At 41.6% G+C, this 15910-nt stretch overlaps 1 protein-coding gene across 1 annotated transcript in view; it reads left to right on the forward strand.

The window, feature by feature from the left end:
- The window catches only part of CPXM2 (carboxypeptidase X, M14 family member 2), a 70331-nt gene extending 60899 nt beyond the window's left edge, over positions 1-9432 (forward strand). The window contains exon 13 of the mRNA XM_010407867.4: positions 4243-9432. Within this exon, the coding sequence (XP_010406169.2) occupies positions 4243-4499 (257 nt within the window). The 3' untranslated portion in view covers positions 4500-9432. The remainder of the gene's footprint in view (positions 1-4242) is intronic.
- The last annotated feature ends 6478 nt before the right edge of the window (positions 9433-15910 follow it).

The raw sequence follows: 15910 nt of genomic DNA on the forward strand, positions 1-15910 counted from the left end.
GTTTAATGTTTGCCACAGGAGGTGATCTGAGCCAATAATGAATCTTGAAATATACAGTGTATGATTAATTTCAGTGCGACTGTGTCTCCATTGTAAAAAAAAAAACATTGAATGACAGATATTTAATTAGGAAATAATGATTCTGCCTTAAATATTTCAAAATGGGACCACTGGGAAATGACAGTGGGAATTAAAGTAATCAGCTGCTTTTTCTTGTCTAGGAAGCCTTGGCAGTGCTGAAATTCTGCCATAATGCGTGGGTTGCATTACTCTGTTAACAGAATTAATGTGTTGCTCTGGTTGAGGCTGAGTTAATGCAATATGTGATTAATGTCCAGCTCTCTGTACTCTGGATTGTCATGTGAAAGAAAAATAAAGTGCAATAAATGTGCAAGATCCCCAAACCCACCTTGTAACACTCGGGGAATCTTGCAGCTATTTACATCTTGACTTATTGCTGAGCCTCCGTGGCTCAAGGCCATCTGCACTTGTTAGTAAAAATAAAAGTACTTATCTCATTCCCTTTAATTTTTCTTTTTAATGAGACTTTTAAGCTCACACTCTGGAATCACTGTGGAGATGAGAACATAAAAGTTCTATCTTGTTTCATATTATCCAGATAACAATACACGTCTCATTAGTCCCAGAAACCAGAGGATTTGTGCTGGAGCCAAAAAGCTAAAATGACATGTATAACTCCAGAGAAAGAAGGCAAATTGTCAGCAGTCTTCTTTCATTTGTACCTTTTAAAATGAAAAATGTATCCATTTAAACCTCTGAGTTGCCTTGATGTAAAAATAGGCCAGGCAGGAGAAGAATTATGGCCCCTATCTCTATTCACATGAGTTTTGTTTCAAGTGAGCTGAGCTCTGCTGTTTCACTGATGCATTAACATGGTCAGCTGCCCCGTAGAGCCAGACAAAAGTTGTCTGTAAAAGCCCTCTAATAACATTTAAGGGTTTGAGAAAATTTCTTTGCCTCTTCCTGTGGACTGAAATAAAAGTGCACGGTTTGGCTTTCTCCTGGCCATACAATATCCCTTATGGACCGAGGGATGCTGACATTCAGCTAGCACCACTAATGGGCTAATTGAAGCCATTGATTCCAAGAGCCAGAGCTTTGTGGGAAATTATTCCATTTTCCCTCGATGCAGATGTAACTATTGATTAAGTCTGAGTCATTCCATGTTGTTACAGTCAGATAAGGACTGGAATCTACGAGAAAAACTCTGGAAAAGAGTTCAGTTGGATAAAAAATTGCACTTTTCCCCCACCATGGTGCAAAGGCAGTTTGGGGGGTTGCTTTCTACAATTTGGGAAATGTCAAAGTATGTATTGATGGAGAAATGTGCAGTTTCTTCCTGGTGAAACACTTCTGTGTCACAGCCAGACTTCAAAGACAGATGTTTTGAACCAAAGCATAATTAATTTGATTTCACAGCATGTCCAGAGAAATTTTTATGAATGTTTTGGTAAGTTTGCTGTGATTTCAGTATACCTGACGCACCAAAACCCAAGGATTTTGAAATAGCATTTAGTAATATTTAATATATTTAACATCTTTATATATTAAATATTTATTTAATTAGTCTAAGCTAAGCACAATTCTGGTATTACAACTCTCCAGCCTCATTCCTGGCTGCCTGCTCCATACAGAAAAGTTGAGTTTAAGTTGTTACATGCTTTGGGTATGCAGCACTATGGCCAGGTTTCCTGAAGAGTCTTTTATAGGTAAAAGAGCATTAGAAAGATTTTCATAATGTATTTAGATCAGTGGAATTCGGTACATTTAAGTGGAAAAACTGCTTTTGCACTTTTACAATTGCATAATTGTAACTAAGGTCTGTCCTACCAGGCTCAACGGATATTTCTCTTAATTGTAGAATATATGGAGTAATCTGACGTATTAAATTCATAGCAATGCTATCTTCGTCCCTTAATGCATTGGTTTTTTATCTAAGCAGACATGGCAATCCTTTTCCAGCCCCAGTAGGTGGATATGGATGCAGTCTGCCTCCAGCCTGCTCCCACTGGAACCTATTATTTCAGCAAACCTATTATTTACTAAATTTATCTGTGTTTTTAACTGTGTTTCTTTTTGCCATCTGTTCTGATTTTTTTTTTTTTACCTACTGGATTTAATCTGATTTTCAGAAAACCCCAACCTTTTAGGCTGGTATTAAATTCTGGGCACTGACAGCTGACAGAAATACTCCTGTCTGCTTGCTTGTAAATGGAAAAGAGGGAAAGTGCATCCTGCTGAAGGCTTAGTACCCAGCTTTGTAATAAATTCCCAGTGGGGTGTGAATGTGTAGGTTTATTCCTGGCCCTGTGTGGGGTTGTGATGAACTGGCTGTTAAATGTGTCAGAAAAATGTGGGTCAGGTTTGCAGTCCTGGGGCTGAAGCCAGGCTAGGAGCAGGGATGTGATCACAGGCACACACAGGGTGATCCAGAGCCCTTTGCCTGCCCTGGGGTACTGCCAGAGCATTTACAGATAAAAATGAGCCCTTGGGGGTGAATACGAGGAACCTGGGCAGATTTATGGTTTGGCCTTTTGTTCAGCTTCCAACAGACCCAGTGGTGAGGGAGAACTGAATAAAGAGCCTCTCTTAGAACCTTTCCTAAAAGCACCCAAGTCCTGAGAAACAGAAAATTTGGACCTGATTATCACCCTAAATGTGGTCCAATTTGCTGAAGGGAAAACCTGAGCAAGTTGGGATTTAAGAATGGACCTGATCAGGTGCAAATGTGGCACACTCAGACTGCACTTTCAGGGTAGAGTCGATATTGCCATTTGTTAACACTTGCTGTTTGCAAACACATTTTTTATTTTACCAAACTCTAAATTAAAATACTGTTTCTTTAAACAGAGGCTGACCAGTTTGATCATTTCCCAAATGTAATACTTTTATGCAAATCATCTTCAGTTCTTGCTACAGTCTGCACTGCCAGCGAGCCAAGGCTGGTGTTAGTAAGGCTGTCAGGTCTCATCAGTGCTAAAAAACCTCAACCCCTCCTCATGCAGGAGATGTTCCATTTCTATTTATACATGGAATTGCATATTTGAATATGTACTTCCATTCACAGGCAGTTTTTCCAGGACAGAGTACAAAACTAATTTTAGGTAATAGTTTTTCCCCTTTTTCAATTCACAGCTAAGAATACTCAGTGGTTAAAATCATATTTAAAAGAAGGCTAAAACCATCCTGATGCACATATGGGTACATAAAATGGGTATATCTGAGATCATTCATGAGGAAAAAGGAGAGACCAAAAACTCCTGATTCAATGAGGTGTTAAAATACATTTTTATGAGTAGTTTAGTTGATTACAGGAGCTTGGTTTGAGCATTTACATTTAACCAGGTAGTTAAACATCCTAGTGAATTGACCTTCATAGGAAAATCAGTGTAATAAACCCCAATGTAAGGCTTCATAGCAGGGGATATTTACTTACATCTCAAAGTGAGTTGATATTATGTATTGACACACTTTTCCCAATAAATAGCACCAAAATCTGTGTCCTGGCTGTCTGGTCAGGGTCATGTGATGTGGGTATTTCATCAGGGCTCCTCTGCATCCCTCAGTTACGATTAATTTGGGAAAAGTCTTTTATACCCCATGGGAATCACCAGATTTTGCTTCAGGCCTTTCCAACTGCCAAAAATCTACAGCTGGATTGGAGCCTTTTTCATCATTTGGAAAATACGATTGAGGAGTGTTTTCCTCTTGGGTTGGAGGAGGAGGGGTACTTGTTTTGGGGGCAGCCCCTTGGACAGCCTCCTGGTGTGAGGATCAAAGGTTCTGCCTGTGGTGTCTTCTTACCCATGGCCAAGGACTTGTCCTGGGAATGGTGCAGGGCTGGGAGTTGGACTCAGTGATGTTTGTGGGTCCCTTCCAACTCGGCTTATTGTGTCCTCATTTAAGGGACTCAAGTTGCGCCAGGGAGGCTTAGATTCGATGTTAGGATAAATTTCTTCATGGAAAGGGTTTTCAAGAACTGGAACAGGCTGCCCAGGGTAGTGATGGAGTCCCCACCCTTAGAAGTGATCAGAAAATGTGTGGATACGGCACATGAGGACACGGTTTAGTGGTGAACACGGTGGTGGTGCTGGTTGGTGGTTTGACTTGATGATCTTTTGGGGAGGTCTTTTCCAACCTCAACAATTCTATGCCTTTATAAACAACACTTTCCTCAAGGAGAAAGGACCAAAGTCCTGAAAACCGTGTTTATCCCACCAGGAGCCGACGGGGATTACTGGCGTCTCCTCAACCCGGGCGAGTACGTGGTGGGCGTCAAGGCCGAGGGCTACACCGCCGCCACCAAGACCTGCGAGGTTGGCTATGACATGGGGGCCACCCAGTGCGACTTCACCATCTCCAAGACCAACCTGGCGAGGATCAAGGAGATCATGAGGAAGTTTGGGAAGCAGCCCCTCAGCCTGTCCGCGCGCCGGCTGCGGCAGCGGGCGCGGCAGTGGCAGCAGCGGCGGCGATAGAGCTCGGCCCCAGCTCTGCTTCTCTCAGCCTGGCTGTAGTCGTAGTGAGAGTTACATAGCCCATCTCTTCATGTATTTTTCTCTGCACGAGGCCTTTCTGTTAGTGGAGCTGGATGGATGCTGGGGGGAGTTCTCCTTTTGGTGGGAAAAAAATCGGAAATGAAGTTCAAGTCGAACCAAAAGGAGCCCCGGGTTGAGGGGAGAGACAGGGAGAATGGAGGAAGGTGTTTTGAGTTGACCTGGAATGAAATGTTTTGCTTGTTGGGTTATTTAATCATTTAAAAATTGAAAAGAAAGGATAAAAACAACAGCGACAAAAAAGAGATAAAGAAGAATGAAATGAAATTGAAATGAAAAATTGAAAAATGTATCTAAAGTATAAAATTGGTATATTGTTGCAACTCAAAAAAGTTTTGACACTCTTTATGTTTTATTCTCATGTGGGAGGAAAAGCTGAGAGGGGACAACTTCTGTTTAATGTGATTAGAACTTGTGTCAAAATTCCTCTCTTTCTCTGGAAGTTCCCCTTTAGACAAGCTCTATACTTCAGGAAAAAAGTCTGCAGTGAATAACCCACCTTTGCTTTCCTGCTTGGGTTGTTTAGATTTAAGGATGCTTTGTGCTTCCAGAGTTTAATGCCAGGAGGGTTTCCTCCTCGGGATTTTTAAGGCTGCAGTTTTACTCCATGAACCAAACCTGACAAAAAGGTTATGGGATCAGGACAACTGCAGCACTGTGGCATGGCAGTTCTTCCCTGATGTGGGAGAAGGACTTGAACAAAGCTTTTCCTGGATACAGCCAGTTGTGTCATGTGTGTGAGAAGAGAGGCTTAGTCACTGAGAGGTGCTTAATTCACAAATCCACTGATACCACCTTTTTTCTTGATTTTTGGCCTGACTTGAAGTGCCTTTTGTGCTCCTGCACATCTCATGCCGCTGTCTTCTGTGACATGCAAGGCATTCTGGGTTCCTCTGCATGGCCTGCTCATCTTGCTGCTGCTTTTCTGGCCTTATGCCTCGTTGGGAGCAGGATTTGTGCTTTATTGTTGGCTTTTGAGTAACAAAATCATACAGCAGGACAGGATTGGGGTTCAGGAAAGATGCAGACCACATCTAGGAAAGAATTACCCAACACTGGACACAGTGTCAGCTGATGAAAATACAATTTTGCTCCATTAGCTTTAATGTTATGACCCAAATTATACCTAAAAACCCAGGGTCAGCTGCATGATTTTGGCCAGTCTGTGACTAAATAAACATCTCTTAACATGCTTGGTAGAAAGCCTGCAGTAAACTCTTCCAAATACAATTCTGTTTTAAACATTTTGATTGCTATTTACAGTTTTTGCCAATTTGATAGGATTCTTGGAAAAGACATTCAGTAAAATATCATTGAAATTGAAGGAAAAATAAAGAGCAAGTAGAAAACTTACTGTAAAAATACCATGGGCCATCTGTATTAATTATTTTTTTTTATTGTCAAGGAATGTAGGAAACACATAAAAGGCAAAAGACTGCAGAATGAAAAACATAATCATGAGCCCTCGCATAGTAAATAATCGTATTCTTAAATTTCCCAGACAATTCCAGCCCATGCTTGTCCTGCAGATACCATTAAATAACAGCAAAGGCTCCAAGAAAACAGAAGAGTGCATTTTTAATTTTCTGTGACTGAAATTATGGAATACCTCCAAGTCAGTATCATTTCAATTAAGTAATAGAAGTAAACAACTCATCCAATCATTCCATCATGTGGAATTATATTTTACTAATTTCACCCTATTTACCACCCTTACAGTGTCCTGTAAGGAACATATTTTTGGGTAGCAAATACAACTGCAGTTTGTGAAGAAGGGATATTTTTTTTCTTGAAAGCTGAGAAGGGATTAATGATGTCTTTGTGCAGGTAACAACGTGAAATAATTTTGGAATATGGAGTAATGACAGCAGGCAATTTGTTTGCAGTTATATTTGACTTGATCATTGGCATACGTAGATTTTATTATCACCACAATAGACCAAGACCACACAAGATTTTTTGGGTTATGAATGGAGTTTTTTGGGTGGATTCTCTCTGGAGTCCCACAAAGGCATCTTGCAGGGATGGTTGGAATGCACAGGCAAAAGTGGAACAAAATAGCCAAATTTAAATTGGATTGAAGGTGGAAACCACTGTCTTTGTCCTGGCAGGAGAGTTCTTTCTACCTTGAGATGATGGTGTGAAGAGTTTAACTTTACAAACCTCGAGGTTCCTGGGCTTTGTTCTCAGAAGTGAAGTCCTCTCAATGAGAAATTATTTTTCATTTGATAACAAGAAGTGGATTTGATGGGGAATTCTTGGACATCCATTGGCTAAGATTGGATGGACTCTGATTGCTGAAGGCCTCAGGTGCTGGGGACAGTGGCTTTGGTGCTCTTTCCTGGCTGTCACTAGTGCTTACACGTGTTTGGGCACAGCAGAACTGGGACTACTGCAGGTGACTGTACTCCATTTTAGTCCAGGCATTCCTAAATAAATGGCCTAATAGCTGTCAAGTGGACTTGTCTGTGCAATTATTTTCTGATTGCCCAGCACTGGAAAACACTCAGGCTCCAAGGAATTTTACCAGGAATTTCAGATATGTGAATATCTCGTGCCGAGATGTTTATGCCTGCCTTGGATGTAATTACACCAATCTGATGTGTGCTCCATTTACTGCTGTAGTTATGCACTTGGGAGTTAAAATGTTCCTTTCCTTTGAAATACACAACACCATTATTTAACCTTCAGACAGACCCAAACCACAAACCAGTAAATCTGGATACCAATGTTTTCAATTTATCTGCCTTTTCCGCCTCTTTAGAACAGGTAATTTTTTCTAAAGTCTGTGCTTTTAATCTCTTTTCTTTTTAGTGTTGTAGGAAAACAGACAACCCTGCAGAAATGCCAAGAAATAAAACTTGAGGGTGGATACGGCCCTTTTGTAACTGCAGATCCATGTGCACAGCCTTTAACAGTTCTCTTACGTGAGAATTTTGATAAATCTTGATTGTCCCTGATATGAAAGAGAAAAATACAATCCCTTCCAAATAATAAGAAATTCAGCTGCACAACCTCACCCACACAGGAAAGGTTAAACAAATGAAAGGTTAAAACAGGAGATATTCCACTCTGCTTGATAATACCAGCCATCAGTCATCTGCTCCCATGCAGAGCCCTGACAATCATAAAACACAGTGGGAGCTGCCTGGCTTCTCCTTAACTATCCCTGTCAGGCTATCCAGCTATTCATTTTTATTGGTTTAATTATCATCTCATTTTTCCTCATCCCTCCTGATAACTCCAAGTACAGTATTCTCTCCGAGACAGCTCTCAGCACCTGCAAATTCCAGACTGGTTTGGGTTGGAAGGACCTTAAAATTCATCCAGTTCCACCCCTTGCCATGGGCAGGGACACCTTCCACTATCCCAGGCTGCTCCAAGCCCTGTCCAACCTGGCCTTGGACACTGCCAGGGATGGGTGAATCAAGCTGGGAATCTACTGATATTATATCTGCTTAAACACATTGGTGTAAATGTAGTGTAATTTGGTAATCTCTAATCCAAGTTTAATTTTCTGGCAGCAGAAGAGTTTTAGGAATATGTGAGTATGGCTTTTACCAAGAGGTTGAACTCTGTGTGGGTAAAACATGATGAAAATGAATATGAATGAAATCAATGTCTATGATAGTTAAGAAATACATTTTTTCATAGGCTATTTTAATCCTGTCACATATTTTCAGCTTCTGTCACCATCTACTTTCCCTTCTCTTACCCGTGTGTGGTTGTGGGTTTTTTCCTCTAACTTCAGCTCATTATTTTCATGGAATTTGGGACATCTCCCCAAAGTGTGGATTTCAGCAGTGAGTGACAGTGATCCAGCCAAATTTACTTGTCTCTTTTATCACGCTGTGGCAGGTGGTTGACCTTTCTGAGAAACACCAAAACAGAGATGAACTTGAAACAGAATACAAGTGGTTTCACACCAATGCCTTCCATCAGTTAACCTTTAAAAACTGGCATGAGATACATTTGCTGTGGGTCTGAAAATGCCCAAGTTTGGAGATTTTTTTACATTTTATTTCATAACCAGTCCCTGCGTGAATTTAGGCAGCAGCCACAAGCCGGAGGGGGAAGTGTAAAAGCACAGACAAGTTGTATGAATTGTGGTGTGTCCTTGCTGCAGGACAAACAGCTCTGTGCACACTTCCAGCCCTCCAGCCAGAGCCCAGAGAAGCTCTGCTGCTTCACACTCACTGAGGATACAACTTTCCAAAGCCTTTTTCCTCTCCTACTGCAGCAGTTGCACACATGGAGAGAGGGTCAGTGATTTTTACATTTATTTCATGGATACTTTTAGGACCACTTTTGCCTGTGCTGCTTTGTGTTATCATAGTGACAAACATTTTTTTGGCTCCTTCTAGTCCTTAATAAACAGCTGTGAATCCTTTTGGTGCCAGGTGGTTAACTTCTAGAAGTTTTAGTGTTTTGTTCTGATATCTCCTTAATATTCCAAGTTTAAATCATATCCATACACTTAATCTAAAGTGCAAACTGGTCTTTAATTTCCTTTTGAAGGTCATTGAACTTCAGATGACATTTTTGTATTTCATTGTAACGCTGTAAGATTTTTTAGCAGCAAAATTTACATTCAAGGAAGCCATCACAGTGAATGCAATCTTGTCACTAAATAAGCATTCTCTGCCATCTTCCATTGATAAAATCAACATTTTGCAGCATCCATGGTCACTCTGTAGCTAGGTGAGGCTCACAAATCCACCAAGTCCACGCTGAGATTTGGAGGACAATTTGTTGATCACTTTTGTGGCTTCTCTGTCCTCTTAACCTGACACGAGACTCTATTTGATTTTGATGGAGATTACAGTTTCCATTAAAATTTTAAACATTGCTCACATGCTCGTGGTGTGCTCCTTGCTCAGTAGGAAGGTAAAGGATATTTTAATACATTTCATGTATTTCAGAGGGGCCATATTGACTCAACAGTTTTTGATGCAACATTTCAGCTTAATATGGAAATGAATATTTTCATCACTAAAAAATGACAATAATTGGATTTTGGAAAGCTTGTAAAAAGACTCTAGGCAGTGAGCACAAAGGTACTTTACAGGTGTAGTTTTTAAAATTTAATCTGCCTTTTCAGGTGTTTGAGTGCCTTTGTTCACCTTCTGGGGTGTCCCACTCAGAGATGTTAAATCCACCTTCCCCTCCCTGGTGTTGGGTGACTTCCATAGGCTGGATTAACCAATATCCCACAGTTTTCTGCTCTTTATTAAACTGATTTTCAGACCAGACACCTTTTATATACTTGCCTCTCCAGGGGAAGGTCCAGCCTTCATCAGGGAAGGTCCCTGCAACATGTCTGGAGTGCCAGCTTCCCATCTGGAGAGAACACTTGGATTTCCACTTTACAGCAGCATTTTTAAAAGTGTTTTTTTTCCACCAAAAAAACTGCAAAAGAGCATTGCACTGTATATCCTGAAATACTGGTGGTGTTTAGAGAAAACAGTAACAATTCCCACCTATTATTACACTAAGTAATCTCAACCATCTGATATTTTAATTATTCTAGTCATTAGCTCTCCCTTAATTTGCAGCAGCTGCTTTCTAAAATTCAATACATCACTTATGTCAACAGCACAATCATTCTTATTAACTCTGCTGTCCAAAAAGCTGCAAAAAAGAGCATTCAGAGTAAACTATCATTTGGAGATTAAATATTCATCCAGCCTTATTGTCAGCAAGTAAAAATATGAAAAATGGGATTACTTTTGGTGGTTTAGATGTGACAGAAATTCAATACCTGGGTTAACAAGGAGCAATGGCAGCGTAATCTCACTTAACCAGACCAGTGGGATCTAAATCTGAGATCTGTTTCTTACCACAAGGATCTGGTCTGGTCACATGGCCTCAGTGTAAAAAGTGCTAAAATCACATTGCTATTAAGAGAGTTTTGTGAGTCCCATAACTCACAGGTGAACAGAATCATTAATTTGCTTTGGTCACAGCTCTGGCTCGGCTCAGGGAGCAGCTCCTGACTCCAAGGTTGTCCTCACAAGCAGAACGGGTAAATTTACAGAATAATTGGGAGAGGAGTGGGAAGTGAAGGGAAAAACAGATTCTGTTTCTATGATCTGCCCTGTATCTGCCTTATTTTTCTATATTTGGCTAATGAAGGGCAGCTGGAGCCACTGTAATGAACATAATGATTTCTGGGAACATTCAAAACCCCAATGATTGCACTGAAGGATTGAGACAATCAATCAGCAGCTCCAGCAGAAAGACATAAGCTGTTAAATCTCCTTATTCAGTTCAATTCTAAATGGCTTTGCTGCTGTTGGTTGCTACGTGGTCATTTTTAAACACTAAAACAAATTCCTTGAGTGTTAGAACTTTGAGAGTTGTTCTTCAGAGACACTTATCTGGTTTTACTTGTCCACTTTTTGTGACTTTTGCCCTAAAAAGGTCATCAAGGACCAGTTTAATGACTCTCAGTCACTGTAAATTCGGGTACTGATGGTCCTGATGTCAACACCCTCAGTCAATGCACCCTCAGCATTGTGTGCAGAACATACCTGATTTAGAGAAAATCCAGCATTTTAAAATCAGTTGCTCCCTAATGAAAGTGTCCTTAGAATTAATTGTTGAATTTCCATCTCGGCTTCAGAAGCAATGCATCATTCTTAAAGCAGTACGACTCTCCAGAGGGCACTTTTCAGATTATCAAAGTCTTTAGATGTATTATTAAGACCTTGACTGATGCATGATTGATTTAATATAAATATAAATCAATAGGGCTTCCCTAGAACTCATCCCTGTCTTCTGCAGGGAACTTGGTAGATTTTTGGGTCTGGTGTTTGGGAAATGAGACCAGAAAAAGTGTGAGATTGGAGCAGGAGAAAGAGAACTACTTCTACAGAGGAAAAGCTGAAGGATGGAAATGAGGATTCATTTCCATCCTTGAAATCTTCTACTCCCCTATTTCTCCCGAATAAATTTGCCTTTTCCTGAATTTTTACGTAGTCCTTGTTCCTGAAGCAGCCACTGAGGTGAACAACAAAGGATGTCATAAGTGGTGGCATTTCAAGATTCCCAGTGCAAGCCAGAGAGTTTAGAATCAGATGGTGGCAAATTATATTTCAGTAAATGCTGATAATTAATTTATCATAGAACAGAAAATTACTCTGAAATTTGGCATCTGGCAGAAAGCTGACTTGGTATTTCCCCACCAAGGGACCTGAAAGCTGATAAAAGCCCAGGGTGGGAAAGGGGATGGTCAGAGCAACATTCCTTCAATGAGTTTGTGATTTGACATGAACTGTTGAGGCTGTTGAAATCAACTATTTCAAATTAAAAATAAAATAAATGCCAGTTATTAGAAAGAAAAAAGTTAAACTCTGGTTGGGATGGAAGGAGCAAACTAGGATGTTAAGAATGATGAAGTAGAAATGTGTTTGAGCCACACCAGCAGTGGGGAGTGTGTTTGTGTGCCTTGTGTGGGCACACAGGCTCCTGTGTTTCCTGTCCATAGACAGAAGCAGTGAGGAGGGCAGGCAGCCCTCAGGGGGCACCAGCACTGCAGAGCTGCCAACTGTTCCACATTAGAAGCCCCAAATTGCACAAATGCAGCCTTAATATAGTAACAACCAGAGCAGAGTGTAGGAGTCTCCAGTGTTTATCAGCTTCCCTGATTGTATCTCCTCGAATTTCAGCAAGCCTAAGAACTCAGGATGTAAAATAGTGGTTATAGCATCCCTCCCACCATCGAAAAAAGAAAAGAAGGGAAAAGAAAAGAAGCCAAACAAAAGCCCCCACAGTGCTGAAGAGAACCCCGGGGTCTCCTGTGACTTGTGCATCTGAAAATGTTACCTTGCATTATTTGGGAATTTGGCCACAGTTCATGCGAGGTTGTAAAGAGACTTTAGAGAGGAAACAAGAGCAGGTGCTCATCTGCTGAAACCATACAAAGCCTGCTGATGTCAAGATCAAACTGCCCAACCCCTTTGTCTCTGCATATGATAGACTTCCTTATCAGTATCCCAAAGCTTGCCAAGAGTTACTCTTTATCTGATTCCCCCAGGGAAAGCAGGAGGATTTTCTACATCAAAGTTCATGACCCATGCACACCTGGGTGTTTATAAAAGGTCTGGCACATTGTGGGTGCTGCTGTAAACAAACTACTAATAAAAATGTAATTTGACATGTTTTCTTAGCTTTATAGAGCCTTTCAGAGAATAGAATTGTTTAGGCTGGAAAAGCCCTCTAAGATCTCTGAGTCCAACCATTCCCCCTGCCAAGGCTATGTCCCCTGTTCTCTCACCCATGTCCCCAAGTGCCACATCCACACAGCTTTTAAATCCCTTCAGGGATGGGGAACTCCACCACTGCCCTGGGCAGCTGTGCCAGGGCTGGACAACCCTTTCTATAAAGAAATTTTCCCTAATGTAGAACCTAAACCTCCCCTGGCCCAGCCTGAGGCCGTTCCCTCTCCTCCTGTCCCTGTTCCCTGGCAGCAGAGCCCGACCCTCCCCGGCTGCCCCCTCCTGTCAGGGACTTGTGCAGAGCCACAAGGTCCCCCCTGAGCCTCCTTTGCTCCAGGCTCAGCCCCTTTCCCAGCTCCCTCAGCTGCTCCTGGGGCTCCAACCCCTCAATATCCCTCTTGTCATGAAGGGCCAGGTACTGGACACAGCATTTGGGGTCCTTCAGCAAGGCCAGCACAGGGGACGGTCACTGCCCTGGTCCTGTGGCCACAGCAGGGACAATAACATTTTTTTTAAGTGGTTAGCACTGAGGCTGCTCCTGTGGCACTGCCGCTGTAGAAAAGCTTTGTGCACACATGAATTATTCAGGGTAAGAACTCTGATAACCTCCTCGAAGATCAGGCATTGCCACCGGCTGAGGTGCTCCCTGCAAAGTGCCCCCTGGCATTTCAGCCACCATTTGCCACATCAGCTCTCTGTAAGCAGCAGTGCTTGTGCCCCTCTAGCCCAAAATACCTGAAATATTTTGAATAACTTCAGTGACTCAGCAGCTCTCTACCCCTTCAAAAAGGCAGGGGGTAATTTGTAAGCAAACAGAGCTAAATTCAATCAGCTGTTCACAACAAATAATTTGAACATCTCTGTGTGTGCAGTTAAAGCAGATCATCTTAATGTGAAAATGATGGCAAGTACAGAATCACTTTAATAGGATGATTAAGAACTGTGGGCTCCCGGGGAAAGCAGCGCAGCAGTGTGTGCACCTGCATCCATTAAAAGCAGCAAAATATAGGGAATAACAAGCAGTAACCTGCCAGCCAATCTGTGGGGCATGGGAAGAGCTGGTGGGAATTGGGGTGGACAGGGAGAAGAGAAAATACATGGTAAGGGATGGTGAAATGAAGTTCTCGAGCATAATGCAAAACATAAAAGGGTGTTGCTGTTCCTGGCCATGGAGTGGAAGCTCAGGGGTGGAGAGGTGAGCTGGGCAAGGGGAATGAGACTGGGAAGCCGTGGGGCCACACTGGATACTTGCCTCGCCCTGAGAGACTCTAAAATTGATGGAGATTTCAGAACACACATGGAATCTGGGTTATGGAGGCAGAAAAAGTAAAATTAGAAAGGCACAGGTAGAATCTCTGTCACCTAATCAACTCAATCTACTCTGCTCATTTTTACCATAACAAGAACAAGCCTCAGTCCCTGGAAAAACTCTCTGAAAGCTGCCCAAAAAATAGAGGAGAAAACAATCCAAAGTAACTACAAGTTCTTCTGAGATGATCTCACTGCCCATGTATATTCATTGTTTGCTGCTAGGCAGAAATATTCTCTCAGTCCTCTTGAGGAAGCAGAAGTGGAAATTACAATTACAAAATACTAATATCTTTTCTAAAATTAATTGACTAATTTTTAACAGACAATAGATTTTATTGCCTTTGTATTATTCCTTCGGAAGAATACATTTGTAAGGCCCATCCATATTTATATGTGCTTCAAATATAGAAGTATATATCTATGAAAAAAATGCATAGATGTATATTCCCTTCCTCTTCTTTCTTTTGCATTGCAAAGAAGGGACAAAGCATGAGTAAAAATATCTTTAACAAACCGACCCAGGCTGCAATAGCTGTGTTAAGGCTACCAAGGTCACAGGAGGAGGTGATGCTTTTGTGTGACTGCCAGTGACAAATATCAACACTAATGTGAGCTTATTGACAAGCACCATGGTAGAGATGGCCAGGAAAGCAAGGCAAGGGCCCTGCAGTACACAGAAACTGATAAAGTGATTTTTCATCTAATAAAGGATGCTAGTATGTCCCTCCTGGGTTGGATGTATGTCCTTGATTATCAGGCAGCACTTCTTTACATAGAACATCTACCTGCTGCTGAACACACCGTTATTTAGGGCATGGTGTGAGTTCATCATCATTTACATTTTTCTTTAGATTCAGATACCATCTGCTGCTCTGTTTTCTTTTGCCTAATGTCACAGTCATAAGCATGTAATTACCATACTCCTACTCTTTTTTTTCCATGTTCTTATTCATTTCAAGCTTAATTTCAGTCAGTTTTTGTCTTTAGCTTTCTTAAACCCTGCAATTATTAGAAGACACTTAATGGGATCAACAGCAACGTTTCATGCTGCAAGGATAAATTTTGAAATGGATTAAATGAGGACAGATGACAAAGTGCTGAAAGCAATCTTTATATCAGAAAAAAAATGGAAGGAAAGAGTAGCCTTGTAAAAACTAACAAATGATGACTTTGTATATATTAAAACCTCTAAATCTCAGGGTTTTTTTCTCATAGTGGTAAAACAAGAATTTGCAATCCTGAAAAAGTGTAGGCCTTTGTAAATATTAATGTAGGAAAGTGCAACCTTGGATCTGCTCTTCCGTGCAAGTTCAGAAAAAACTCAACGTGGGTCAAGTTGGACCCTCAGAGTCCTGCCAGGTTTGCTGTTTGTTTCTGGGTTATTCTGTACCTTAAGGGGGTTATAAAAGTGAGGGAGAGGGACTTTGTATACAGGCAGCTCATGACAGGATTAGGGGCAATGGTTTTTAACTGATACCACCCTCACAGGGCACAATTCCATCCCAATATCCCGTCCAGCCCTGCCCTCTGGCAGTTTGAAGCCATTCCCCCTTGTCCTGTCACTCCATGCCTTGTCCCAAGTCCCTCTCCAGCTCTCCTGGAGTCCCTTTAGGCCCTGCCAGGGGCTCTAAGTTCTCCCTGGAGCCTTCTCTTCTCTAGGTGAACACCCCCAGCTCTTCCAGCCTGGCTCCAGAGAAGAGGGGCTCCATCCCTCTGACCAAAATGGATATTTCCATGATGTTTGCCCAGCATATTCCAGCACAACCATTGGAAAACAGTCTGTACAACCACACAAGGGGATGA

This window comes from Corvus cornix, chromosome 6, assembly GCF_000738735.6.
Source record: "Corvus cornix cornix isolate S_Up_H32 chromosome 6, ASM73873v5, whole genome shotgun sequence".
Taxonomy (NCBI): Eukaryota; Metazoa; Chordata; class Aves; order Passeriformes; family Corvidae; genus Corvus; species Corvus cornix.